Source organism: Callorhinus ursinus, unplaced genomic scaffold, assembly GCF_003265705.2.
Source record: "Callorhinus ursinus isolate GAN/ISIS: 27379988/994484 unplaced genomic scaffold, GSC_fseal_2.0 scaffold34, whole genome shotgun sequence".
Classification (NCBI taxonomy): domain Eukaryota; kingdom Metazoa; phylum Chordata; class Mammalia; order Carnivora; family Otariidae; genus Callorhinus; species Callorhinus ursinus.
Window position 1 is genome coordinate 4,202,193 of NW_027397096.1, and position 27,997 is coordinate 4,230,189.

The window sequence follows — 27,997 nt, forward strand, 5'->3', positions numbered from 1 at the left end:
AGAAATGAGGGCAAGGCCATTTCTTTCCTCCCTCCGGCGGGGGGGGGGGGGGCTACTATTGGGGAGGTGGGAGGGGGACAACAGCCTCCTAAAACCTGGCTGGGTAGTCACTCCACCGCGTCGCCCTCCTCGGTGGGCGTGGCTCTGCTGGGTCACCAGTCCGGGGAGGGGGCGTGGCCAGGGCGGGGATGTGCCCGCCCCTCCGGGGAGTCACGTAGCTCTGCGGCATCCGCAGCCTCATTTACAGGAGCCTGAGCTACAGCCACAGCTGTTGCCGACCTGACCTGATCCGCGCTGCTCCTGTGGCTGCCTCCGCTAACTGGCTGCGCACCTCGCAGCACACAGGTGAGGCCTCGGGCGAGGCGGGAGCTGCTCAGCATCTCCCCTTCCTCTCCTTGACTCTTCCCTCTATCACCCTGGCCCTGCTCCCAAGGGTCCTTGGATGTGCCTTCTCAGCTCTCTTCTTAATCCTCTCTCCTTTTTGTCCAGTCAGAAATCCTGTGGTTCAGCCTCTCCCACAGTACCCCTTACTCTTAGCTCTCATGCCCGGACCTCAGCTTTTCTAATTCCAAGTCTTCCTCTGCCTACTGGATTTTTCCTGGGGGTCAGCCTCTCCCACCCAGCCCATTTTCATCTCAGCCTGCTCCCTCTCCTAGGTTAAGTTCCCTGTCCAGTTGTCTTGCCTCCTCTGTTCTCCTGGTTTAGGTCTCCCCCCAACCCTGCTAGTTAGCCTGTCTCTCTGTCACCTCCCCACAGGTCTCCCTGCTCCTTCCTCTGTTCCCATCTGGCTGCAAAGGCTGTCGGGGTTGGGGTATGGGAAAGAAGAGGTTACAGAAGCCTGTGGCATTATTTGTGCCACTCCTGGTCCCCACTTGTCCCCCACTTTTCCTCCAGAAGCTGAGGGCAGAAGGGTGATAGATACTTTTGCCTCATTCTGAAGGCTTGGAAGGAAGCACGCTTTCCCTAGGTGCCCTGCTGAAGAGGATAACATGGAAATTGGAAAGGCCAGGGCTTATGCCCTACCTGAAGGGGCCAAATTCAGTGAAAGAAGGACTGGATCTTTGTTTGGGCAGTAGTTTCACAAGAAGACCTGTAGCTTCAGGGCTGTTCACCTCCCCACCCCCATCCTGCATCTTTCCCCAGGGCTGGGAAGGGTGCCCACCAAGGACAAAAGGAGATGTGGGAACTGGGGCCCTAAGCCTGCTAGCCGTCAGAGGGATTGGTGCCACTGTGTTGCCCAGGACCCATGCCAAGGACTACTGCCTTGTTCCTAGCTCCATGCTTGTTGGGAGGTGGGGGTAGGCCATTTGGCCCATATGGCCAGGAGAAGAAGCAGAAGAGGTGGTAGGTCGGATCCAGCTTTTGTATCTTGTCTCTATTCCACAGAGCTGTCACCATGCCCCACTCGTACCCAGCCCTTTCTGCTGAGCAGAAAAAGGAGTTGTCTGACATTGCCCTCCGGATTGTGGCCCCAGGCAAAGGCATTCTGGCCGCGGATGAGTCTGTAGGTAGGTGGGGGGGACCTGTGGCTAGGTGGGGTAGAGGTAGCCAGAGAGCCCTGGGGGTGAGCTTGCTACCCCTCCTTTGTTTGCCCCCAGGCAGCATGGCCAAGCGGCTGAGCCAAATTGGCGTGGAGAACACAGAGGAAAACCGCCGGTTGTACCGCCAGGTCCTGTTCAGTGCTGATGACCGTATAAAGAAGTGCATCGGAGGAGTCATCTTCTTCCATGAGACACTCTACCAGAAGGACGATAATGGTGTTCCCTTCGTTCGTACCATTCAGGATAAAGGCATTGTCGTGGGCATCAAGGTGCAGCCACTGGCCCTCGATGGGGCCCGAACATGGAAATAGATGTGTGTGTGTGTGTGTGTGTGTGTGTGTGGTGACAAGGGGGAATCCTGCCTGGGTTCAGCCCTCTGCCTGTGTTTCCCCTACAGGTCGACAAGGGTGTAGTGCCTCTAGCAGGGACTGATGGAGAAACCACCACTCAAGGTACATGATGGGTGGGTGAACACCACAGGGTTGTTGGATGGTTGATGCTGGCCAAGAGGGACTGAGTGATGAGGCTGGCATTATGCCTGCAGGGCTGGATGGGCTCTCGGAACGCTGTGCCCAATACAAGAAGGATGGCGCCAACTTTGCCAAATGGCGTTGCGTGCTGAAAATCAGTGAGCGCACACCCTCAGCCCTTGCCATTCTGGAGAATGCCAACGTGCTGGCCCGCTATGCCAGCATCTGCCAGCAGGTGTGTGTATGTTTGTGTGAGGGGGTCCTGTGGGTGCCCTGTGCCTAGTGGGGAGAGGGTTACAGGGGCTTACTCCCCTCCTACCTACCGCCCCTCCCAAGCTACTCTGCTCTTACCTGCAGAATGGCATCGTGCCTATTGTGGAACCTGAAATCCTGCCAGATGGAGACCATGACCTCAAACGTTGTCAGTATGTTACAGAGAAGGTGAGTCCAGGGCGCCTGGGTGGCTCAGTTGGTTAAGCGACTGCCTTCGGCTCAGGTCATGGTCCTGGAGTCCCAGGATCGAGTCCCGCATCGGGCTCCCTGCTCAGCGGGGAGTCTGCTTCTCCCCCGACCCTCTTCCCTCTCGTGCTGTCTCTCATTCTCTCTCTCTCTCTCTCTCAAATAAATAAATAAAATCTTTAAAAAAAAAAAAGAAGGTGAGTCCACACCTAGGCACAGACACCTACAGCAAGGGTGGCCTGAGCGGGGAGCCTGTTCCCCATGGTCCCTGGCTCAGATGCAGGCACTTTCCCCAAGCACTCTTTACTGTGTCCCAGAACACACCTGTGAGTTTGAGCCTGTACTGACTCTCACAGTCATGCCCACCTTCCCCTAAAAAGGGAGCACTGAGCAGGGGCCCAGAACCTTAGTAAACCCCCTCTGATCTCCAGGTCTTGGCTGCTGTGTACAAGGCCCTGAGTGACCATCACGTGTACCTGGAGGGGACCCTGCTCAAGCCCAACATGGTGACCCCTGGCCATGCCTGTCCCATTAAATATAGCCCAGAGGAGATCGCCATGGCAACTGTCACTGCCCTGCGTCGCACTGTGCCCCCAGCTGTCCCAGGTACTACCCTGCTTCCTAACTTGCTCCTGTCCCTAAGACCCATTCTCAGGTTCTTGTGGTCTTCATGGGGCCCATACCCTGGAAAAATAGGGACTTGACCAATCAGTTTGTCTTCTCTTCTCTACCCTAGGAGTGACTTTCCTGTCTGGGGGTCAGAGTGAAGAGGAGGCATCGCTCAACCTCAATGCTATCAACCGCTGCCCCCTTCCTCGGCCCTGGGCCCTTACCTTCTCCTATGGGCGTGCCCTGCAGGCCTCTGCCCTCAATGCCTGGAGAGGGCAACAAGACAATGCTGGGGCTGCCACTGAGGAGTTCATCAAGCGGGCCGAGGTCGGGAGCTAAAGGTGGTGGTTGTGGGAGAGGGGCATAGCTAGGCAGTGGGCAGCCTCCAGAGACTATAGCCTGGGCAGGGTTTGGCGCCTGTGGGCGGTGTCAGCCCGCTTACTCCACCTCCCTCCTACCCCCCACCCTCTTGCAGGTGAATGGGCTTGCGGCCCAGGGCAAGTATGAAGGCAGCGGGGAAGATGGTGGAGCAGCAGCACAGTCCCTCTACGTTGCCAACCATGCCTACTGAGTGCGCATTCCACACTGCAGCCCTTGGCCTGGCCACCTGCACCCTATTTCGCCTACAGTTATGGCCAGGGCCAAATAGCCATGCAGAGCAGAGATGCCTCTAGCCAGCACTGAGTCATCTTCCTTTTCTTGTCCTCCCCTCCCCTCTCCCATTGCTGCACCTGGGACCATCGGATGGGAGGATGGGGCGCCCCTTGTGACTGAGGGCAAAAGAAGTTGCTAGAAGTCAGAGCAGGATGCCCGGGTTTCCCCCTGCCTCCGCCAGCCCCCACGATTTCCCCATGATGTGGTAGCTTCTCCTTGGGCTTTCCTTGCCTGCCCCGTCTCCTGGGATCAGAGAGTGGGACACCAGACATGACTCATGCCTTGGGTACATACCACATAGCAAATAAATGGTAGCAAAACATGCTACTTTGTCTGTCTGTTTTACACATCAAATTCCCGCCTCAGTTTGATTTCCACTGACTGTCTCTGGGCCTTCTGAATGTGCAGGGAGTGGGGGTAGGTTTTGAGATTTACTGAGCTTTAAGTTTATGGGGGAGGGGCACACCCAATCACCATTCCCAGCTCAGGCTCTTGCTGGTGATGTCCAAGGCTGGAGTGTGGGCAGTATGGAGGGTTGCATGTCCTTCAGGGACTGCCACCTCAGAGGTGCTAGGCTGTAGCTGAAGGATGGAGTAAGGCGAGACTTGTGCAATTCCTGAAGGCAGCTTTTGCACAGAGCCCAGAACTGGGGTAAGGCGATGGGAGTCTTCCCATTTCTCCACTGTGTTGAACCCTGCTGGGGCTTGACACATTCTGCTGGGTGTGTGGGGTGGGCACTGCAGGAACAGCACCTGGGCTCCTGCCCAACATGGAAAAGCCCCAAGGCTCAAGACTGCCAGACGGATCAGGGTATCTAGGAGGTTGGCAGGGGCTATTGCCCATTTCCGGCACAGAGAAGGCCGATTTGAGGGTCTGGGCAAGGATAGGCCTGGTGAGGTTTCGTGCTAAACTTTGACCACTTGGCTGGGGTGTGGGGGTACATCAAACACCTCGGTTTGTCTGAGGGGTTGAAAAGATGAGAGAACCTGCTAGGTGTGTTTTGTGTGAACTGGGGAGGCCATGCTCTGTGTAGTGCTCCACCCAGCTAATTACTGTGATATGGGAATGTAAGCCCAGGGTGACCTACCCTTATATTAACAAAAATAGATAACGCTTATATAGTATTCTTTTTTTAAAAAAAGATTTGTTTATTTGAGAGAGAGGAAGAGAGCGCTTGAACAGGGTAAGGGGCAGAGGGAGAGAGAGAATCTCAAGCTGATTCCCCATTGAGCCTGGAGCCCGATGCAGGACTCCATCCCACAACCCTGAGATCATGCCCTGAGCTGAAACCAAGAGTCAGATGCTGAACTGGCTGAGCCACCCAGGTACCTCTATAGCAGTTGCTATGTGTTCTTGGCAGGACAGGCCCTATTCTAATCACTACATTTACTAACTCATTTACTACAACGCTGTATAAAGTAGATACTATTATTATCCCTATTTTAATATGAGGAAACAGGCACAGAGAGGTTAATTCTCAAGATCACTCAGGTGAAGTGATGAAGTCAGGATTTAAAGTTTTTTTTGTTTTTGTTTTTTTAATTTATTTGACAGACACAGCGAGAGCAGGAACACAAGCAGGGGGAGTGGGAGAGGGAGAAGCAGGCTTCCCGCTGAGCAGGGAGCCCAACGCGGGGCTCGATCCCAGGACCCCGGGATCATGACCCGAGCCGAAGGCAGACGCTTAACAACTGAGCCACCCAGGGTCCCTGAAGTCAGGATTTAAACTTAAGTGGTCAGGATCCAGAGTCTGTGCTCATGAATTTTCAAAAATTTTAAGTATTCAGACTTTTACAAGTTGGAAATGAATTCAAATGAATTAAAAAAATACTGGTGAGCCAAATATGCCAAAAAGGTACTTCTAGCTTGTCACCTCCATATTTGAGGCTTGAGGAGAGGGTGCCCAGAAGAGGAGCTCTATGATAAGGATAAACAGTGATGCCATCGATAGGTGATATTTGGGCGCTTTCTGTGCCAGGATCTTTACATGAATGACCTTATTTTATTTTATTTTAAAGATTATTTATTTGAGAGAAAGAGAGTGAGCGAATGAGAGAGAGAGAGCACGCACAAGCAGGGGGGAGGAGCAGAGGGAGAGGGAGAAGCCAACTCCCCGCTGAACAGGGAGCCCGATGTGGGGTTCCATCCTGGGGACTCCCGGATCATGACCCGAACCAAAGGCAGATGGTTAACCGATTGAGCCACCCAGGTGCCCCTATTTTATTTTTTCAAGTAATTTCTACAGCCAACGTAGGGCTCGAATTTAGGAACCCTAGATCAAGCCTCCCGCACTCTACCGATTGGGCAAGCCAGGTGCCCTGATAGAGCTCATTTTGGTAAATATCTCCATTTTCCAGATGAGAAAACTGAGACTTAGAGCTGCCTGTGGTCGCCCAACTAATATTTAACGCCTGCAGAGTTTGCGCTCTTTATCCCTGGGACTAGGAGTGTGTTCTACGAGGAAGCGGGAGACTAACGAAGAGTCTTCCAGCAACGCTGAAACCCGTGCACCTCCTCGACCGCCCATGGTGCAGAACAAACTCCTTTCAAACCGGCTGTCAGGCTCCTTGCGGACCCCGCCTACCCTCGACCTCTTTTTCCTCCCCGCGCGCCTGGAGTGCGGCTTGCGATTGGCTGCAACCGCTGCCGTGGTCCCGCCCCCTCCTTGCGCAACTCCGCCCTTCGGCGCCTAGAGCAACCGGAAGCAAGCATGGCGGCTCCCGGGGCTGCTGCTACAGACCTAGGTGCGGTGGCGTTCGGGCGGGGCCCGCGGCTCGTGTATTGAGAGGGAGGAATGCGGGCTTTGGGGATTGTGGTGTGCTAGAGGTCCCGCGGACTGGGGGTCGGGGGGTCGTTTCAGACAAGATCCCTTCAGACTTAGGCGCGGCCCCCTCGCTCAGGGCTTCCTGTGAACGCGGGCGGAGAGCCTCTGAGTGCCGGTTGCTGGGGCTCCTCCGCGTCAGGTGTGGAGCGGGCACCTAAGCCCACTTCCAGCGCCTCAAGTCGGTACCTCCGTACCCCCAGAGGTGGTCCGAGGCAAGCGGGCCGCTCTCTTCTTCGCTGCGGTGGCCATCCTGGTGGGGTTGCCGCTCTGGTGGAAGACCACGGAGACCTACCGGGCCCCGTTGCCTTACTCCCAGATCAGTGGGCTGAATGCCCTGCAGGTGAGTCCTCGGTGGGAGAAGGCCAGGGGACAACCCGCTGGCAAGGTGGAGACTCAGCTGATGGCCCTGATGCTCCTTACCCTAGCTGCGGCTCACGGTACCCATCACCGTCGTGTTTACCCGAGAATCAGTGCCATTGGACGACCAGGAGAAGCTGCCCTTCACCGTTGTACATGAGAGAGATATCCCTCTGAAATGTGAGTCCCTGGGGAGTCAGGGCTGCCTTTCTGGTCTGAGCTCAGTCCAGAGATGGGTTAGGTAGGAGGAGCAGGAGTGTCCCTTGAAGGTAGTTAAAAATTTATTAAAAGACCTCTCTGAAGGAACAGTGTGGATGGTTAGAAGAAAACTTTAAATTCAGTGTTCACCGTTAAGGTGACAGTTTTATTCATAAAACAATTATGCTACCTGATGAGAAGCAATTAATGCTCATTAGGGGTTAGGAGAGGAAGTGGGATACTTTACTGAGTGTTAGGTACTTTACCAGGAATTTTGGGGTGAATGAGGAATTGATAATGGTTTAAAGAATTTCGTAGCCCAGTAGGGGAGAAAGACACTTAGATAAAGAAATCACAGTGAAGGGGCGCCTGGGTGGCTCAGTCGTTGGGAGGCTGCCTCCGGCTCAGGTCATGGTCCCAGGGTCCTGGAATTGAGCCCCGCATCAGGCTCCCTGCTCAGCGGGGAGCCTGCGTCCCCTCTCCCACTCCCCTTGCTTGTGTTCCCTCTCTCGCTGTGTGTCTCTCTGTCAAGTAAATACAATCTTAAAAAAAAAAAAATCACAGTGAAAGTATGTAAGAAACTGAGATTGCGCTAAAGAAAGAGCCTTTAACTGTCTGGGAGGAAAGAAAGGCAGAGAAGGTTTTGAGAATGTCATTTTTAAGCCGGAGTTTTAAAGGATGTGAAGGAATTCAGGTTAAATGGGGGAAGGGAGGAAGGGAACAGCATGAGCCAGTAATAATAATCGCTAATATTAGTTGTTCATTATATGCCAGAAACTAGGTGAAGCACTTTACATGTGTTGCCTCATTTAATCCTCTCTAACATTATGATCTCCATTTTATAAATGAAAAAACAGACTTAAGAGATTTTAATTTGCTCAGGATCACACAGCTAGCTAGTAAGAGGTGGAACTGGGATTTAAATCCAGGCCTGACTGATTCCAGGGTTCCGGCTTTTAACTGACAAACTCTACTGCCTCCTGTTTAGAAGCATGGAGGGGGATCTGTGAGCAGTTTTACTTTTCTGGAGTGTGAAGTGAAAGTTTGGGAGTGACTGGATGTGTAGGCCGAGTCCAGACTGTGACGTGCCTGTATGCCATTTACTTTCTAGCTTTTTAACCTTGGTCACACACATTTTTAAAAAAAATCATTTCATGGGACCCCTGGGTGGTTCAGGTTGTTAAGCTTCTGTCTGATTCTCCATCTCAGCTCAGATCTTGATCTCAAGGTTGTGAGTTAAGCCCCGTGTTGGACTCCACACTGGGCAGGGAGCCTACATTAAAAAAAAAAAAAAAAAAAAAAAAAATCATACAGTTCAACGTAATGTAAACATAAATAGGTTTTGTTTCTCAAAACAAGAATGGATCATACCTCACATGTTAGTTCGCAACTTGATTATTGTCAGTTTGTCATGGATTTCTTTGTATTTAGTGACACGGTATTCAGTAACATGGACATATTGTGGAGGTAGTATAGTGGAGTGGCCAAGAGTATGGAATTTGGTGTAAGAGAGCTGGATTAAAGCCTTGGTTCTGCTACTTATTTGTGTGAATTTGGGTGAGGTTGTTAACCTCTCTAAATCTTGGTTTTCTCATCTGTTAAATAGGAATAGTAAATAGGTTTGTTCATTTATTCAACAATAAATATTTGCTGAGATACATATATATATAGATATATGTCAGATACTGTTGTAGTTGCTGGAGATACAGCAAACAAAATAGACAATACAGTAAACAAAATAGACAACAAAGAGGAGAACAGACAGGAAGATAAACAGATTAAATGTATGTTAGTTGAGGGGGGGCACCTGGCTGGCTCAGTCAGTGGAGTATGACTCTTAATCTTGGGGTTATGGGTTTGAACTCCAGGTTGGATGTAGAGATTACTTAAAATCTTAAATAAATGGGGCCGCCTGGGTGGCTCAGTCGGTTAAGTGTCTGCCTTTAGCCCAGGTCATGATCCCGGGGTCCTTGGATCGAGCCCCACTTCAGGCTCCCTGCTCAGTGGGGGGTCTGCTTGTCCCTCTCCCTCTGCTGCTCCCTGTGCTTGTGCTCTCTCTTTGTCAAATAAACAAATAAAATCTTAAAAAAAAATCTTAAATGTATGCATGTATGTTAGATGGTGACAGGACAGGGGGGTAGGGAGGTTTTCTTGGGGTATAAGGAGATCATTGCTGTTTTAGAAGCATGGCCAGGGAAGGCATCATTTGAAAACAAGACTTCCAAGTAAAGACCTAAAAGAGGTAAAGGAGTAAATTGTGTAGGTATCTGGGAGAAGAATATTTTTGGCAGAGGGATAAGCAAGCGTAAGGACCTGAAGCAGGAGCAAAAGTGGTGCCTTTGCAGAACCGTGAGAATCCCATTTTGGTGAGAGTGAGGTGAATGAGGGAAAGAGTTAGAGGAAATGAAATAAGACCAGAGTGGTGAAAAGGAACTAGGCTCACATACAGCTTTTATTCTGGGTGAGAAGGGAAGCCATTAAAGGATTTGGTTTTGTTTCGTTTTGTTTTTTAAAGATTTTATTTTTAAGTAATCTCTACACCCAGCGTGGTGTTGGAACTCACAACCCCAAGATCAAGAGTCGCATGCAGGGGCGCCTATGTGGCTCAGTCGGTTAAGCGTCTGCCTTTGGCTCAGGTCATGATCCCAGGGTCCTGGGATCGAGTCCCACATCGGGCTTCCTGCTCAGTGGGGAGTCTGCTTCTCCCTCTGCCTGCCACTCCCCCCACTTGTGCTCTCTCTCTTTCTCTCTCCTGCTCAGAAATAAATAAGTAAAATCTTAAAAAACAAAAAAAAGGAGCTGCATGCTTTACCAACTGAGCCAGCCAGGTGCCCCTTATTTTGATTTTTTTTAATAGATTTTTATTTATTTATTTGAGAGAGCACGAGAGGAGGGAGGGTCGGATGGAGAAGCAGACTCCCCACTGAGCAGGGAGCCTGATGATGGGGCTTGATCCTGGGACTTTGGGATCATGACCTGAGCCGAAGGCAGACTGAGCCACCAAGGCGCCCTTGATTTTTTAAACATAACTACCATGTCACACCTAACCAAGTTAGCAGTAATTCCTTAATATCACCTAATTTCTTTTTTTTTTTTTTAAGATTTTATTTATTTGACAGAGAGAGACACAGCGAGAGAGGGAACACAAGCAGGGGGAGTGGGAGAGGGAGAAGCAGGCTTCCCTCGGAGCAGGAAGCCCGATGCGGGGCTCGATCCCAGGACCCCGGGATCATGACCTGAGCCGAAGGCAGATGCTTAACAACTGAGCCACTCAGGTCCCCAAATAGCACCTAATTTCTAGTCTATATTCAGATTTCCCCAATCATCTCAAAGGTTTCTTTTTTAAGGCAATACGTTTTTATCTAAGGAATTTTATTTTATTTTATTTATTTGAGAGAGAGAATGAGAGATAGACAGCATGAGAGGGAAGAGGGTCGGAGGGAGAAGCAGACTCCCCGCCGAGCAGGGAGCCCAATGTGGGACTCGATCCCGGGACTCCAGGATCATGACCTGAGCCGAAGGCAGTTGCTTAACCAACTGAGCCACCCAGGCGCCCTTATCTAAGGAATTTTACATGTGAGTGCTTCCACTGCCGATCACCGTAGTTCCTCCAAAGTCAGAATCATAATCTTCAAAATAACTCTAAAAAAGAACTCTTGTTCAATCAACAGTTGTCACTGTCCCATCAGTCTAGTTTCTTCTCTTGGGCTTCTTTGAGCTCCACTTGAGTATGGACATACTTCAAAAATTCCCAAGTAATCTCTGGGATTCAATTTCTTTACGTTAGGGCCCTAGAAGTCAAATTGTCGAAGTACATTGATTGCTATTTTGGCAAATGATCTAAAATTATTATTCCTTAATTGTTCTAATATTGGAAAGTCTTGTTACTTCCACTCTACTCCAGGAGCCTAGTGGAAAATGTTACACGTCTGATTGTCACCACTGCAATAAACTTGCTGTGATGGAAGCATATCCTGTGTCTCAGTGTAGCCACATTAACAATTTCTGGACACCATGAATGATAGTGCCCATTTCCATCTAGAACGAGGCTTTTCAGAGGTGTCCTTTTACAGCTGGTTTATTCTAATCAGGATCAATACATCGCGTTTTGTTATATCTCTTTTGTCTTTTTTATTATACATCAACTCCGCCTACCCCATCCCGATACACTTCTTTTCTTTGATTTGTTGGAGAAAGCAAGTCATTTGTTTTATGGAACATCTCACCGTCTGGATTTCGCGGATTGCTTCCTCCTCGTTTCATTTAAGTTATTACTCTATTATCTGTATTTTTTATCAACTGGTAGTTAAATCTGGAGATTTGATTAAAATCGGGTTCACTTCTTTAGGTATGATGTGGTATACTTCCTATCGTGTTCTATCAGGAAGTATATAATGACTGGTTGTTTCACTTCTGGTGATACAAAGATGATTTCGTGAATTCAGATATTGTCAGCCCAATGTCTGTATTTTAGTATCCTGTCAACCTTTCCACCTAATGGTTTTAGCAGCCACTGATGCTGGCATCCATTTCATTAGTGGTTGCAAATTGGCAATTTTTAAATTCTGTAATTTCTTCTGTATATATGACCCGGAATTCTTCTGTAACAAGGAACTTACCCAATAAATTTATTTTTTTAGAGATTTGATTTATTTATTTGACAGCGAGAGACACAGTGAGAGAGGAAACACAAGCAGGGGGAGTGGGAGAGCGAGAAGCAGGCTTCCCATAGAGCAGGGAGCCTGATGTGGGGCTGGAGCCCGATGCGGGGCTTGATCCCAGGACCCTGGGATCATGACCTGAGCCGAAGGCAGATGCTTAACGACTGAGCCACCCAGCCACCCCCCCTAATAAATTTTAGGTTCAACTTCTCAATTTCGGGGGAGGGGGGCGAAAAAATCCCTTTGGGATTGCCTTACAGGTATAGATTAACTTGGGGAGAATTGATATCCTTAGATTCTTTCCATCTAAGAACCTTGTATACTTTTCCCATTTCATTCAGATCTTCTTTTATGTCCTTCAGTGAAGTCCTGGGTGTTTTTCTTATAGTTTTATACATTTTTTCCTGGGTATTTTATGTTCTTTATTATTCTGGTGATTGGGATTTTAAAAAATAGTTGCTTTTCAAATTGGATATCGTTGGTACTTGTACTTATCAGAAAGCTACTGATTCTTGCGTATATCTAGTCATTGTACTGAACTGTTACTAGTTCTAATAGTTTTCCAGTTGGTTCTCTTTGATTTTCTTGGAAAATAATTATGCTACTTCAGAAAGTGGCCATCTTGTTTCTTTCTTTCAAATATTCATGTTTCATGTCTCTTTCTTCACTTATTACATTGGTCAGGAACTTCAGAAAGAACAGTGCTGAATAACAGAGGAGATAGCAGGCATCCTCATTTTATTATTAATTTTAGTTTTTTAAAGATTTCATTTATTTATTTATTTATTTATTTATTTATTTATTTAGGGGAGAGAGAGAGAGAGAGAGAGAGAGAGCACGAGCAGGGGGAGGAGCAGAGGGAGAGGGACAAGCTGACTTCCCGCTGAGTGTGGAGCCTGATGCAGGGCTCGATCCCACAACCCTGAGATCATGCTTAACTGAGTGCTTAACTGACTGAGCCACCCAGGCGCCCCTTATTACTAATTTTAACGGAACTACATTTAGTGTTTTGTCATTAAGTGTGCATCTTTTCTTTATGAAGAACATTCATTGAATTCAATTATTTTGAAGCACGTATTGAAGTGATCACATGATTTTTCTCCTTTTACCTATTAATAGAATGAATATTGTAATAGATTTCCCTTTGGGAGGGTACTTCAGGTTGACGGTAGGGGTACACAGGCAGAGCAAGAGCTAGTTAGCTGGAAGAGGTGGGGTGTTGTGTATTTGATATCATCCATGTAGAGATCGTTAGAATTGGCCGCAGTGTCTTTCTTTGCAAACCATATTCTGGCTGTCCTGAGACACCGGACAGTGTGAGGGCTGGGAAGGTGGACAGAGGTCTGTACTTAGTCTTCTTATCTTGCTTCTTCCTTTTCCTCAGACAAAATGAAAATCAAATGCCGTTTCCAGAAGGCCTATCGGAGGGCTCTGGAGCACGAGGAGGAGGCCCTGTCACTGGGCAGTATGCAAGGTACCAGAAGGGGTGATCACGCTAGTTTAACACGAAGCCCTCTTTTTCTCTTCTGATCTCTAAGTGTGTATTTTCCATACCTTGTCTTAACTTCAGAATCTCTCTGGGAAAGCTGGGAATGAGATACCGTGTGTTTCAGCCTGGGCCACCAGGGGCCGAGCCTGGCCACAGTGTCAGCCAGGTGTGAGTGGGAGGTGGAGCTGTGGCTGAGGCCCTCTTTGGGGGCCAGAGGGAAAGGGAATGGTGTTTTTGCTCCTGGTGCACCTCCTGCTCTTGTCCCCAGAGGCAGAAACCGTGTTAGCTGAGCCACAGAAGCAAGCAGAGGGCTCCCTGACTGTGTATGTGATCTCTGAAAACTCCTCGCTTCTGCCCCAGGTAGGGTGAGCAGAGAGGTTGCGGCTTCTCGTCCTGTCCTGGGTCACTTCTTTCTTGCAGTAGTGCTCCCTATTGCTTGCATTTGCTACAGAAAACTCTTTAACAAATAGTTTTTTTAAAGAATGCAAATAGGAAAATAAATAGAATGCAGATAGGAATTTTTGTTCATTGACTCTGGGTCTTCCTTTTCTTTCTTTTTTTTTTTAAAGATTTTTCTTTCTTTATTTGACAGACAGAGAGGGAACACAAGCAGGGGGAGTGGGAGAGGGAGAAGCAGGCTTCCCGTTGAGTAGGGAGCCTGACCCAGGGCTCGATCCCAGGACTCTGGGATCATGACCTGAGCTGAAGGCAGATGCTTAACGACTATGCCACCCAGGCGCCCCAACTCTGGGTCTTTCTAAAGCCAGGAGTTATATTCAGTTCAAGCTCTGATGACCATTTAAAGTGGAGAAAAAAATCAGGATGAAAAAAAAAGCTGGTTTGAATGGGTTGTGGTGGTAATATGGGCCGACACATTGACCTTTTCACTTGAGGAGCAAGAGTGTCAGTGGGAGCTACGCCACGTACCATTTTCTTTTACAATTTATGATGAAATATGTAATTCTTACAAAAAGATGAAAGAAAATTTTAATGAACATCCATGTACCCAACCCCAGCTTGCATATTGCAGTCTAGCAATATAGCTGAACCCCGTGCATCTCCATGGTTCTACCCCTCTCCCTTTTGGCCCAGGGTGACCATATTTTGTGTGTGTCATTTTCTTACTTTTCTTTCAAGTTTTATCACCTGTGTTGTATCTTAATAAACAACATATTCAATTTTACAAACTTTTGAACTTTATATTAACACAGCACATGTTCTTCTGCAACTTGCGTTTTGTCCCACATTTATGTTAGAGAATCATCCGTGATAATCAATGTGCAGTTGAGTCTAATATGTTCATTTTTTTTTTTAAGATTTTTTATTTATTTGACAGGGAAACAGCGAGAGAGGGAACACAAGCAGGGGGAGTGGGAGAGGGAGAAGCAGGCTTCCCGCCGAGCAGGGAGCCTGATGTGGGGCTCGATCCCAGGACTCTGGGATCATGACCTGATGTTTCATTATAGAGGCGTATCACAGTTTATCCATCCTGTTGCTGATGGGCAGTTGAATTGTCTCCGGTTTTTGACTCTTAGAAATAATGCTGCTGTGAGCATTCCTGGGCTTGCCTCTTTGCCATGTGCTGTCTACTTATATCAGACTTTCCAGGTGTTTATTCCGTTGTCCTTGTTCAGCATAGCATCTCCTAGTTTCCAGCCTGTGAAGCTTTAGATAATGTCTGGGACTTATGTCTGCTGGGAAGGCAAAGGGAACAGAAATGAATGAAAGCATTCATGACACCGATTGGTCAGAGGTGCTCAGATAAGGGGTTCACTATGAATCTAAGGGGAGGGGTAGGCCTGTTGGTCAGTGGCAAAAAGTCAGATTCTCTGAGACCGGGGCCAGCACGTTCTTCTGTTTTCTTCCTTGAGCCCTGGGCATTCTGTCCTTTGCTGGTCTCTCACAGGACATGATGAGCTACATCGGGCCTGAGAGGACAGCAGTTGTGAGAGGGATCACGCACCGGGAGCCCTTTAACATCGTTGGCCGCCGTGTGATCCAAGTAGCGCAGGCCATGTCTTTGACCGAGGATGTGCTCACTGCGGCCCTGGCTGACCACCTTCCAGAGGACAAGTGGAGCTCTGATAAGAGGCGGCCTCTCAAGTCCAGCTTGGGTAGGGTGACGGGGCTTTGCCGTGAGAAGGGACAGGGAAATGAATGATGTGGAGGCGATGGGGCAGGAGGGGAATCTGCGTGCGGACTCTTTACGCCTTTCTTCTGTGGTTTCACCTTTTTAGTTAAAGCCCTCAGTGCTCCTCATCCCAGTTTTATCCTCCCTTGGGTTCCATGATGGCCATCAGCCCCATTCCAGAGGAGAAACAAGTTCAGCTCAGCCAGGCTTTCCTGACTCCTGTTTCTCTAGGCTATGAGATCACCTTCAGTTTACTCAACCCAGACCCCAAGTCCCATGACGTCCACTGGGACATTGAGGGGGCCGTCCGGCGCTATGTGCAGCCCTTCCTGAGTGCCCTCAGTGCTGCGGGCAACTTCTCTGTGGACTCTCAGGTGAGACTGGGAGCAAGCCGAGGAGTCCCTTCCCTGGCCGCACTGTCCTTTCCAGAGTCCATGCGTATTTATTTATTGTTTTCAAGTGCAGTCTGTTCTTCCAGCTCTTAGAGTTTGCTGATCTGCTAGGAATTGCCTGTGTGTTGATATGACTCTAGTGTCTGCTTTTCCTCCACGGTGTCCAGCTCAGGGGCTTTTGTCAAGGTTTGTTAGAAAACGACCTTCCTTATGACCCCCTGTCGAACTGTATTCATCCAGTTGTGCCATCCTTAAGGAATTTATTTTAAAAATAAAACTTCCTGAAATATGTTAATGTAGTAGAAGTAAAGATGGAAAGAATGTAGCTACCTACGTGTGAAGAATGTATCACACAGTGTCCTTTTAGGGAAAATGTGGGAGACGTTTTTATCAGGTCTTGCTAGTGGGAGTACTTCTGAGTAACTGACTTGAGTTGATCTTGTGGACACTGAATTATGCTATTCTTGTTTCCCTCTTTGTTCAGGCTCTTAGAAAGCCTGGTAAAAAACGTGATTTCAAAGCATATATTTAGTGTATTAACTTTACCCTTGGCTTTGTTATTTTTTTTTCCTACACCTATTTTCTCTCAGCTCTGATTTTGTTTCTTTATATTTTGTCCTGTCCTAATTGTATCTTTTTAAGGTACTTCCAATCCTTTTGGGGACAAAGTGGAGCATGAATCAATACACAAAATAATGTCCTCCTTCTTTGCTTTACAGATTCTGTACTATGCAGTGTTGGGAGTAAACCCCCGCTTTGACCCAGCTTCCTCCAGCTACTACTTGGCTGCACACAGCCTCCCTCATGTCATCAACCCAGTGGAGTCCCGGCTGGGTGAGCTGAGGATGAGGGTCTATGTGCCAGGCTGGGGAGGGACCCTCAAGCCTCAGTGTGGGGTTGGAGGCTGGTAGTATATAGTTATGGTTCCCAGGTTGGGTGGTCTGAGGGCGTCAAGGAAGTGCTGGGCATTTAGGCTCTTTTTTTCATGAGACTCTGTTGACATCTCTAATTTCACACTATCATATCCAAAAACATTTATTAAAATGACTCCCAGTGCTTTTTATAAAGAAACGGATAGGCAGTATCTCCCTATGTGCAAGCCATCCAGGAAAGATATGGTCACGCATGTAGGAAAGATAACAGCAAAAGTACATGAAGGCAGAATTTGGATAGACAGTTCTGCTGATCAAGGTTTGAAGCTGGAATTATAGTCTTTCATTTTGAGGGTGGTACCTACAAAGAATAAGATGACCACAAGCTATAATACAGGCAAACCAAGGTTAGTACTGGTTGTGGGATTTCAGACAGTAAGGCTAGGCCAGTGTGGACCACGATATAAGAGGGACTGCAGGTGATCCATCCATCCATCCTTCCCTCTCTCCCTCCCTCCCTCCCTCCCTCCCTCTGGCAGTGTGGAGTACAGAGATAGAAGGACTTCCCAGGCAAGGAAAACTCTGAGCTTAGATGTAGAAGAAGCAGAATGGATTGGCATTCAGGAAGCTCAGAGAAGTTTAGTGTAGCTGAATTGTGAGGGAGTGACCGAGTTGCAGCTGGCAAGGTGGGCTGGTGCCGGATCATAAGGACCATGGTAAGTAGCTTGAGCTTTTACCTGGTGTGAATGGCTAGCTATTGAAGGATTAAGAGGGAATCGACATGAGGTCATTTTTATACTTATGTATAAAATGGGTTATAATTATATGGGTGTGATGTAGCATGGCCCAAGAGAGTGGTCTTAGACAGTCAAGGGGGGCCTGTTAGAGGAGGGGAGATTCCAGGGGCCTCTGGGGGGCTAAGGACTCTACATGTATGTGGCACATCTTGGGAGAATGTTCAGAGGAGGTTCTTGACCACAGAAACCCCAGAGTAGAGGATATCCCGGTGATTATCAGCTGGGGATATAGCGAGTGACCAGAAAGTTAGAGAGGCTGACCTGGAACTGAGATTTAGATCCAGCAGGTTTTGGTATTCTGACTTCCCTTCTCTTTGTACCACAGGATCCAGCGCTGCCTCCCTTTACCCTGTGCTCAACTTTCTGCTGTATGTACCTGAGCTTGCCCACTCCCCCCTGTACATTCAGGACAAGGATGGGGCTCCAGTGGCCACCAACGCCTTCCACAGTCCCCGCTGGGGTGGCATTATGGTAATGGTCATAAAGCCCCAGCTTTAGGGGCAGACAGACGTTCCTGAGACTGTTCCTTCTGTTGTTCCTCTAGTGTCCTCCATGGCCCAGCCTGTGGGAGGGGCAGCACCAAGGAGGTGCGGGTGCTATGAGCTCGGCCCCTCCTCTGCCAGCCCCATGGCTTCTTATTTCTGTCAGTGTTTTCTATAATACGACCCTTTTGCACGTAGCAGTTTGCACTTACTGAGGACTTCTCTGTGTGTACATCTTAGATCTTGGCCCTGTTTACGGGAGTCTTGAAAGGCTGGGAACTTTGTTTCTCCCATGAGACTGGGAGTTTCTCATAGGTAGGAACTCTTAAAATGGAATAAAAAATATTTTTTACAGGACTTTTGAGGGGATAATGGAGATAATTTATGAAAAGCTCCTAATAGGTATTCGAAAAAACATTAGCTATACCATCAGGTTCGTAATTTCTAAAGACATTTCTAGAAAGGTCTCCTTTTTCTCTCCCCACCTCCAGAGTGTCTAGGGCAGAGCCATGAAGGGTCCTGGTGTGGTCTTGAGGCAACCTCATTTCCCCCTGCAGGTCTACAATGTGGACCCCAAAGCCTACAATGCCTCAGAGCTGCCAGTGAGGGTTGAGGTGGACATGGTGCAAGTGATGGAGGTGTTCCTGGCTCAGTTGCGGTGAGGTCCTGGCTGATGCGCCTGGGGGTATGACCACTGAGTCTGACCCCAGTCTCCTGAGTTGACTAGAGTGAAATCTCACCTGGCAGGGATACCTTAGCTGTGCCTAGAGCCCCAGGGAAACCAAGAAAGGTTTCAAAGGATCACCTTATCCTTCTCCTAAGAAAAGGACAAAACTGACAAAAACTGTTTTAAGAAAAACAGACTCCTGAATGTCCGGTCTGTGGGGTGTGATTAGGGGTGCTTAAGAAAATAGCTACTAATTCTGAAGCTAACTGGTATGTTGATAGTGGCTGCCTGCTGCCCTGTGTTAAGGATTCTAGGGCTGTGCCTGGGATCATCAGGAAAGAGGATTCTGATTGATTAGCAATGTCTGCCCTGGGTGCAGGATTAGAGAGGCACAGCACACGTGCTTATTAGAAGTGGTGCTGGATTGGGGCGCCCAGTGGCTCAGTTGGGGGGGGGGTGGCTGACTCTTGTTTTTGGCTCAGGTCATGATCTCTGGGTCATGGGATCGAGCCCCGTGTTGGGCTCCATGCCCAGTGCAGAGTCTACTTGTCTCCCTCTGCTCTTCCCTTGTTTGCTCACATATGCGCGCTCTCTCTCTCTCTTAAGTAGATAAATAAAATCTTGAAAAAAACAAAAAAAGAAGTGGTCCTGGATCATGCCTTAACTAAAGGCGCTCAGTGGTCCCATTTCTCCAAAGAGAGGGTAGGCAGGGTGAGGGAATTAAACTAGGTTGGTATTACCAGAAATATTTTAGCCATGGGACCTTTTCAAACAAGATCTTGGAAATCCAAACCAGAAACAGGTAAAAGCAAAAACACTGGTTAAAATGGGGCTTGAGGCTCTGTTTTGCTGAGTGTTGCCACTCATCCCCCCCCCCCCCCCGCTCTGAACCCCCCCTCCCCACTCTGAGGCACTTCCCTATGACTTCTGTGATTCTGGGTAAGATTGAAAATCTTAGTCATTATTCTGGGAATCTTAGCCATCTTCTACTCTCAGCCTCCCTTACTTCACTCTTCTACAGGCTGCTCTTTGGGATTGCTCAGCCCCAGATGCCTCTGAAATGCCTGTTTTCAGGGTCCAAGAGTGAAGGGCTAACGACCTGGGAGCTCGACCGGCTGCTCTGGGCTCGGTCAGTGGAGAACGTCGCCACAGCCACCACCACTCTCACTTCCCTGGCCCAGCTTCTGGGCAAGATCAGCAACATTGTCATCAAGGACAATGTGGCATCTGAGGTGAGTGGGCAGGGGATGGTGTGACCAGAGTGGCCAGCAAGGGCCGGGGTGTGGTGAAACCAGAGAGCCCGTTGAGGCCCAGGGTGTGTGGGCATGCCATCCTTGAGTGCCCCAGGCTTCCTCTAGGGGGCAGTGCCAGGTCCCCAGCCCGACGCCAGGTGGGGTGTGAAGTTTTAAGTGGGCATACACATTAAAAAAATACACCGTAGCCCTTTTATACTGGCCTCCACATAGTGGGCAAACTCCAGGCAACGTGCCTGGTAGATGGAAAACACAGTAAGACCCACCCCACCCCCCACCCCAGCACCTCACTGGTGCCTCGTACTTACTGGTAACCCCCTGCCCCGTTCCTAGGTGTACAGGGCTGTAGCCGCAGTCCAGAAGGCGGCCGAGGAGTTGGCCTCTGGGCACCTGGCATCTGCCTTCATTGCCAGCCAGGAAGCTGTGACGTCATCGGAGCGTGCCTTTTTTGATCCCTCGCTCCTCCACCTCCTCTATTTCCCTGATGACCAGAAGTTTGCCATCTATATCCCGCTCTTCCTGCCTATGGCTGTGCCCATCCTCCTGTCCCTGGTCAAGATCTTCCTGGAAACCCGCAAGTCCTGGAAAAAGCCTGAGAAGACAGACTGAGCAGGACAGCATCTCAGCAGGAAGCCTTCCTTTCTGGCCAGAATGGGAGCTGTTAGATTGAGAGGCACAGAAATGGGGCCTGCCGTGAAGGACTTAGCTCCCGTAACCAAAGTACAACACTCCAAGCAGGGTTCCTCTTTCCTTCCCTTCGCATTCCTCTAGCTCAGGTTCCCCCCACAACCTTTGTGCCCTCCCTCTCCCCCTCCCTCCAGAAGACAGTCATTTGGGTCTCCTTATCTGGCTTAAACTTGAAGGCCCTTTCCTGTCTCCCTCGGGGCAGGGGCAGTCCGTTGGGCTTCTGTCCTGCTCCGCAGTCCTCTTGCACTCAGAGGGAGCATTAGGGGGAAGCCCTGGGTTCGATTCTAGCCCCCTCCCCTCCACACTTCTCTCTAACCCCTCAGGGAGAGCCCTAGCACTGCTCTCATGGAAGGGGCCAGGTCACCTCTGGGGCCTTCTCCCTTCCTCCCCTCCCTCCTGGCTGGCTGTGCTTGTTGGGTATAGCCTGATGCTGTGCGTGCGGCTGAGTTTCCCTTCACCCTTTTGTAGAGGTAGTGTGGTGCAGTGGGGAAGGGTCCAGACTTGGGATCACGCATGCCTGAATTCAGACCCTTGTTTCCGTACCTTCTGCACTTATTGTCTGGGGAGCATTGAATAAGCCACTTAATCTCCCTGAGCCTCAGTTTTTCATTTGTTCAAATAGCACTAATGATACCTCCCTTACAAGGTAGTTATGAGGATTAAATGTGATAAGCATATGAAAGTGTCTGGTATATTTTAGGCTTTCAATAAACATTGGTTGAATGTGAATTGGAATGATATGAAGTATGAGCATACCTTTCATTCTTCATTTGTGTCCAAGTAATGGTTTCCTGCTAATCTCTCTTGGGTTCACAGGCCCAGCTTGCTTAGACCTGGCCATGTGCCCTACAGAGAGGCCCCGCTTCCCTGCCCTGGAGGGCCCTGTGGTGGTGAGACGCCTAGGCTGTTGTCCCTCAGCATGTCCAGGGTTGCCCAACAAAGCTGTTAGCATCTACTTCTGCCTTTTTCGCAGGGGGTCTGGGAGAGAAGAGCTTGTACCAGTGTAAGCCTTTAAATACAAACTCATTCATAAATAAAAAATATATTAAGCATGGGCTGCAACAGGCACTGTGCTAACTGCTAGGTATTACAGAGAACAAAGACAGGATCTCTGCTTCCATGGTACTGATCTTTTAGGGGGGAGAGTCAGTGAACAAAAACTAATTTCAGATAATGCATTAGAAGGGGAAAACAGGCTGATCAGATGGTGACGGGAGCTAGTACTTTAGACTGGGTGTGAGGGGGCGGGGCCTTTGAGCAGATGACATTTGAACTAAGACCTGAAGAGGAAGCCATCTCGGGGAAGAGCATCCCAGGCAAAGATCCTGAGGCGGGAACTCGCTTAAGGGGCAGACGGAAGGACAGAGTGGCGGGAGCGCAGCGAGTAAGGAGTAAAGGTAGACGGGACTCCTTAAAGTACGCAGCGAAAAAAATGAATGACGCCCAAGGCGAGGCCCCACCCAGTCCCGGGGGAGTGGACCCAGCTTGGCGCGCCAGCAGCCTTTCGGCTGGGGTGGGCGGGGCCCGTGGCTGGCCCACCCCTGGGGGCGGGGCGCTACCTGGGGCCCCGGCCGGGGGCGGGGCTGCGGACGCTCCCCCTTCTCTCGGCTCCAGCCGGCGCAGGCAGCCGCCGCGGCAGCAGGCGAGCGGCGGCCCGGCGAGGCCATGAAGGTGAAGAAGGGCGGCGGCGGGGCTGGGACGGGGGCGGAGCCCGCTCCAGGGGCCTCTGGCCCGAGCGTGGAGCCCAAGCCCGAGCCGCAGCTGCAGGCGGAATCCGAGTCCGGGTCCGAGTCGGAGCCGGAGGCTGGCCTGGGGCCCAGGCCGGGGCCGCTGCAGAGGAAGCAGCCGATCGGGCCAGAGGACGTGCTGGGGCTGCAGCGGATCACGGGCGGTGAGCACCGGCGAGGCAGCTCCGCCCGCGGCGGGAGGGAGAGAGCGCGGGAGGGGGCCCTCGCGGTGCGCTGAGCCTGGGCCCCCGCCCCCTTTCCCGCACTACCTCCCCCCCGCCTCCCCTCCCCCACCCGGGTGCCCCTCGCCTGAGTTCCCTACCCTTCTGCCTCGGAGGCTGAGATCTCCATGTCCCCTCTTCCCTTGATCTCCTTGTGCCCGCCTCTTTTCCCTTTAGACATTTATTTTCACCCTACTTCCTTTCTGAGGAGGCCGTCCCCCTTTCCCGTGGTGGAGGTGGGGCAGCAGCTGCAACTGTGACCCCTTCCCCATTGAGTCTTCAGGGCCCTTTGAAGCTTTTCTCTGCAATAATGAGGATGGGTGCTGAGTGCAGTCTGTCCTCAGTCCCCACCCTGGAGGCCAGGCGGAGGCTGAGCTACTTAGGTGACATTAAGACCCTCCAGTCTCGCTGACCATTAAATGCCCTCACTCTGGGTCCCCCAGGAAGTCTGGGGCCATTCTCCAACCCCAGGAAAGGACCTGGGCAGGAAGCTTCAGTGGGTTGGCTCTGGGCCCTCTTAAGGGAGTAGGTTAATATGTTACCCCCCCCCCCCCGCCCCGCTTTAGCCTGTCTTCTTCCGGGAGGCCTAGTCCCTGCTGTGGTTGAGTTTCTGAGCTGAACTGCCTGGGTTGAAGTCCCAGTTATGCCATGTAATTGGCTGTGTGACCTTGGGCAAGTAATTTCACCTCTCTGAGCATGTTCATATGTAAAATGGGGATGATGGCACCTACTTTATAGGGCTGTTGTGAAAACTAATTTTCTGATTTTGCTTAGTGCCTGGCATGCTGTGCATGCTCTGTAAATAGGGCTCTTTTGTAAGTAGTACTGAGGGCCCCACTGGACTGCTTACGGCTGCTGCCTGGGGGCAGACAACTGGGCATTCAGGGCAGGGGAGGAGGTTACCACAGGCAGGGAGCAACGACTAAGAAGCCTCATGGCAGAGGCAGCGGCTGAGCCTCAAAGAACGGAGGCATTTGGAGAGAGAGTGGCCCTCTACCTTAGCTTCATTCATCAGTAATCCTGTCCCGGCTCCCTCTGTGAGAGCAACTCCTGGGACCCCTCTCTGGTGGTGGGGGGCAGGTGCTGGAGTGGACCTGAGCTCTGCAGTTGCAGGAGCAGCAGAGCCTGAGGCTGCCAGACAGAGGCGGAGGGGACCGTAATGGCAGGTCTAGGCCTGTGCATCTGGGGCCCTGGGGGACCGGCCTTCTCCCTCCTGTCTGAGCCAGGCAGCAAGCGTTCTTGGCTGGGCCCCCAGAGCGCTGAGGAGACACCAGTAGAGGGAGGGGGCCTGGACCAGTCTGATGTTCGTGCCAGTTGGGCTGTCACTGGCAACAGCAGCATTTAGAATGGGGACAGAACTTCCAGGATGTTTGGAGGTCAGGCTGACCTCCTCTGGGTCTTCGGTAACTTTAGAGCTTACTTTGCAACTGTGGGGGCTTCCAGCCCACGTACTGCCATGTGTCTGCTAATTTGGAGGAGAGTCCTAGCCCTTAGAGATGGGGTGTTTGTGGGGGCATGAGCAGGGGAAGGAAGGGGCTTCATGGGAACCCTTTCCGCTGTAGAAGCTGAGAACTGGGTTCCAGGGAATCTCCCTCCTGGCACCCCCTGGTCTCTTTTGACCCTAATCACACAGGTCTGAGGTTTGTTCCTCCTGGATTACCAGCCCTGAATCCAGCTTAGGAAGCTATTTGTGGCAGAGGGAAAGGGGGCAGTTGTGTTCTGAGCCTTCGGCCCCTCTGCCCCTTCATCTGGCCTGACCCTGGCTCCCAGGCTTCATCCTTCCCTTGGCAGCAGTGAGGGTGTGGGTGCGGCCTTCTGAGCCACGGGCATCCCGCTTCCCTCACTTCCTCTAAGGGCAAAAGGGCTGATAGTTCCAGGTGCGGTAGAAGAGACGGAGGGCAGACTGTAAGAACTTACTCCGCATGCGAGGGGAGACTCCAAGAGCAGGAGAATGTGGAGAAGGAAGGGCTTTCCCGGGAGCTGGAGTTGGGCAGCTAGGATTCTGCTCCCGGTTCTGCCACCTCGTCTCGTGACCTGTACTTTCTTTCTACATCTTTGGACCGGTGCTTACTTTCTGTGAAAATAAGGTGTGTCCAGGGTGAGGTAAGGGCTGCCCCCCGGGCATTCCTCCTCCTTCTCTCTCTCCCCACCATGGACTGTGGTGGACAGGGCCAGGGGTCTGGCCCCTCCCCCAAGCCCTGCGGGACCCTAGGGTGCCAGGAGGCTACCAGGAGGGCCTCCTGGAGGGGGCGGCCCCGGGCTTGGGGAAGAGAGAAGGACTTTACATTCACTTCCTCTTCCTGCCCCAGAGGAATAGGAGGTGGCCCAGGGGCCTGGAGGGTGATTTCCGGGCCTCTATGGGGGAGGATGTGATGGCTTGCGGGCTGACAGCACCAGACCCACCACTCCTCCTTTCGGTGTGTTGCCAGGGCCTCCCTGAGCACTTGCAGTTGCTGCTGCAGCAGAAGTGAGGGTTGTTGGATCAGGCCCTGATATTCCCAAGCAAGCTTCCTCAGCCACGGCTCACCACTGTTCCCGGTTCCTCTTCTGGGCCTGAGGACTCCCTTTCCCCCCATGCGCATCCCCAGACGCACCTGCCACACCCTCTTCCTGGTTTTGCTTGTACTCTTCTCTCAGGGGGTGGCTCAGAGCTAAGGTTGGGTAGATGAGCTTTCAGGGGTTCCCTCTGCTAAGACTTCCTCCCATTTGGAGATCAACAGGGGATGGGAGCAAAGGTGGCCCCCTTCCCCCAGTATTCCAGGCTCTGGGCTTGAGTCAGCAGAGCTTTGGCTAAGCTGCTTAAGGGAGCTGGGCTTGTATAAGCCGCTTATGGGGTGAGGAGGGGGATGGGGGGTGGGGAGGAACCGGGGAGGGGTTGTTGGCCTGCCCTGGCACCACCCAGGTCAGGGAAGTCCTTGCCCGACACTCCTCATGTAGCACCAGGGGCGGCTATGTGGTGGAGGGGGGAATGTTCTCCAGGGAAGTACTGTGTATCTCCTGAGGCAGGGCTGTGTCACCCTCTTTAGCACGAGGTTCTCAAAGGCAGGGCTGTAACCCTCTCGTGCTGGGGCTCCTCATTAGACTGGGGACTCATCTGGCTCAAAGTCACTGAGCTGGCCCTGGCAGAGCAGAGGCCGGAATAAGGCCCCACAGCTCCAGAATGGGAGGGAAACTGTGGGAGGGGGCTGGCCTTGTCTTCCACCCTCCTCTACCCTGCTCCCCTCCCCAGACTCCAAGGCCTCAGAGGATAGAGCTGTTGGTCTCTCATTAGATCCAAGTGGCAGAGCTGCGTATCCCCCACACTCTGGGTGCTCCCTCAAGGCAGGGACTCATTCCTCTCTTTCTGGAAGGCAGTGACCTTCCGAAATCAGAGAAAGTGGTAGCTAGTCTGGGGTCCCCCAAAGGCTGAGCTGCTAGCAGGGGCTTCTGGGCGGGTCCCTCTTTTGCTTAGCTGCCTGTCTTCCCTAGACTACCTGTGCTCCCCCGAGGAGAATATCTACAAGATCGACTTCATCAGGTTCAAGATTCGAGACATGGACTCAGGCACTGTCCTCTTTGAAATCAAGAAGCCCCCAGCCTCAGGTGAGTGGTAGGCCATCGACAGAGGGACGAGGTGGGCGAGGGCTGTGAAGTTGGTTGCCCAGGGACTCCTCAGGCTGCAGAGGGGTCAGAGCAGGGCTAGCGCTGGGCCTCTGCTTTCCTTTCCCATCTGTTTCTGGGGCTGGACATCTTGGGAGGACAGTCTGACCCCTTCGGTCCCTGCCAGCCTGCCCTCTGCAGGCCTTCCTGGGAACTGCAGGCCTGGGGCCTGTCTGTCTCCTGGGGCCCTGGGAACCTCAGTTGAAATTGGTGACCTGCTGACCTAGAAATCACCACCCCCCTTCTAGGTGGAACCATTTGGCCAAAGGTCTGAACCCTCAATGTGCATCAGAATCTCCTGGGGGAATTTTTTGAGAATTCAGACAGATGGGGGACCCTAGGGTGGCACCCTGGGTGGGCCTGGGCCCCAGCCTGAAGCCCTCTGAGCCCCAGTTGGGGTATATTACAGAGCGGTTGCCCATCAACCGGCGGGACCTGGACCCCAATGCTGGGCGCTTTGTCCGCTACCAGTTCACACCTGCCTTCCTCCGCCTGAGGCAGGTGGGAGCCACGTGAGTCACTGGATGGAGGTGGGGAAGTGTTGGGGGAGAATGGACAAGGGCTGGGGGTAAGGGTGAGGGTGGAATGAGCCCCTCCTGAGTTCTTACTGAGCCTCTCTTTTGGGGGGTGCTGTCTGTCTTGAGCCTTGCCGGCTGACTTCAAGGCCAAGCTCAGCTCTGCCCCCTCCTATCTGTCAGGGTGGAGTTCACAGTGGGAGACAAGCCTGTCAACAACTTCCGCATGATTGAGAGGCACTACTTTCGCAACCAGCTCCTCAAAAGTTTTGACTTCCACTTTGGCTTCTGCATCCCCAGCAGCAAGAACACCTGCGAGCACATCTACGACTTCCCCCCTCTCTCTGAGGAGCTGAGTGCGTGGGTGGGGCCATGGGGGGTGGGGCTAGAGAGACCAAACTTGGGGGGAGTGTGGATCTGACCCCCTTTTCTCCCACCTTGGGCCTCTTGTGTTTGGCCACCATTCCTATGCCACCTGTAGGGAAACTGAGGCTCAGAAAGGCTGGGGGAACTCTTTGAGGTGGGTCTGAGGTTGTTCAGCTGGTCCCCATCCCACAGTCCTGAAGCCTCTGCAGTGGCCTGGCTCAGGCTCCTGACCTTTGCCCCAACTGGCTGGGCCTCTCTTGCAGTCAGCGAGATGATCCGTCACCCATATGAAACACAGTCCGACAGCTTCTACTTCGTGGATGACCGGCTGGTGATGCACAACAAAGCAGACTATTCCTACAGTGGAACGCCCTGACCCGCAAAACAAGCCCCCCACCCCAGGAGGGTCCTGGGCCCTCAGCTGTGACCTCCCCAACACTCACCTCTCAACCCGAGGTCTTCTGCCTGGGAAGTGTTCCAGGAGCCCTGGCCCCTGAGTCGGCGATGGGAGGGAGGGTACCTGATGTCCCCAGTCCAAGTCTCTGAAGCCCATGGGGCCTGGCATGTGGGGTGGGGGGGTAGGAGGGCTGTCTTCCTCCATGTCCAGGAAGGCCCCCTGGGAGGGGAGTAGCCAGGACTTCCAGACAGCCTAGCTGGGCCTCTTGGGCCCACGTTTAAGAATAGTGTTCCCCTATCCAGGCTTTGGCGAGGTCAGGGCAGGGACCCATTCCCTGTTCCCTACCCACCACCAACAGGCCATTTAGAGTCGTAAATTCACAGATGAATATCCGTTGGGGTGGGGGGTGGTCTGGCTGCCAAGATTTCCAAGGGAGTCCAGGCCCCGGCCACAGCCCCAGCCCCAGCCCTTACCGTCCGGGCTGAGCTACTGCCTAAGGTGTGGGAGGGCCTGGCCCAGATCGCAGCCTGTGGTAGGGACTGGACCAGCTGTATATAGTTTTCAATAAACTCTCCTTTTCTGTTCTTTG

General features: G+C 51.5%; 3 protein-coding genes and 1 non-coding gene across 4 annotated transcripts; 3 read left to right on the forward strand and 1 right to left on the reverse strand.

The window, feature by feature from the left end:
• Positions 1-205: 205 nt before the first annotated feature.
• ALDOC (aldolase, fructose-bisphosphate C) lies at positions 206-4,087 on the forward strand. Its single transcript, XM_025851526.2, has 9 exons — positions 206-345; positions 1,387-1,508; positions 1,599-1,810; positions 1,939-1,993; positions 2,086-2,246; positions 2,369-2,452; positions 2,902-3,076; positions 3,207-3,406; positions 3,555-4,087. The coding sequence occupies exons 2-9, from the start codon at positions 1,397-1,399 to the stop codon at positions 3,648-3,650; spliced, it is 1,095 nt and encodes a 364-aa protein (XP_025707311.1). The 5' UTR covers positions 206-345; positions 1,387-1,396; the 3' UTR covers positions 3,651-4,087.
• A 2,328-nt stretch (positions 4,088-6,415) lies between these two features.
• On the forward strand, positions 6,416-21,281 carry PIGS (phosphatidylinositol glycan anchor biosynthesis class S). Its single transcript, XM_025851113.1, has 12 exons — positions 6,416-6,477; positions 6,758-6,897; positions 6,983-7,094; positions 13,158-13,247; positions 13,531-13,622; positions 15,169-15,376; positions 15,625-15,767; positions 16,505-16,619; positions 17,780-17,925; positions 18,494-18,594; positions 19,625-19,835; positions 20,190-21,281. The coding sequence occupies exons 1-12, from the start codon at positions 6,444-6,446 to the stop codon at positions 20,463-20,465; spliced, it is 1,668 nt and encodes a 555-aa protein (XP_025706898.1). The 5' UTR covers positions 6,416-6,443; the 3' UTR covers positions 20,466-21,281.
• LOC112808496 (small nucleolar RNA SNORA1) lies at positions 11,029-11,163 on the reverse strand. Its single transcript, XR_003204369.1, has one exon. It is a non-coding gene; the product is annotated as a small nucleolar RNA SNORA1 (small nucleolar RNA).
• An 866-nt stretch (positions 21,282-22,147) lies between the features above and the next one.
• UNC119 (unc-119 lipid binding chaperone) lies at positions 22,148-27,992 on the forward strand. The gene is made up of 5 exons (XM_025851115.2): positions 22,148-22,434; positions 25,960-26,073; positions 26,540-26,642; positions 26,829-27,001; positions 27,275-27,992. The coding sequence occupies exons 1-5, from the start codon at positions 22,209-22,211 to the stop codon at positions 27,385-27,387; spliced, it is 729 nt and encodes a 242-aa protein (XP_025706900.1). The 5' UTR covers positions 22,148-22,208; the 3' UTR covers positions 27,388-27,992.
• The last annotated feature ends 5 nt before the right edge of the window (positions 27,993-27,997 follow it).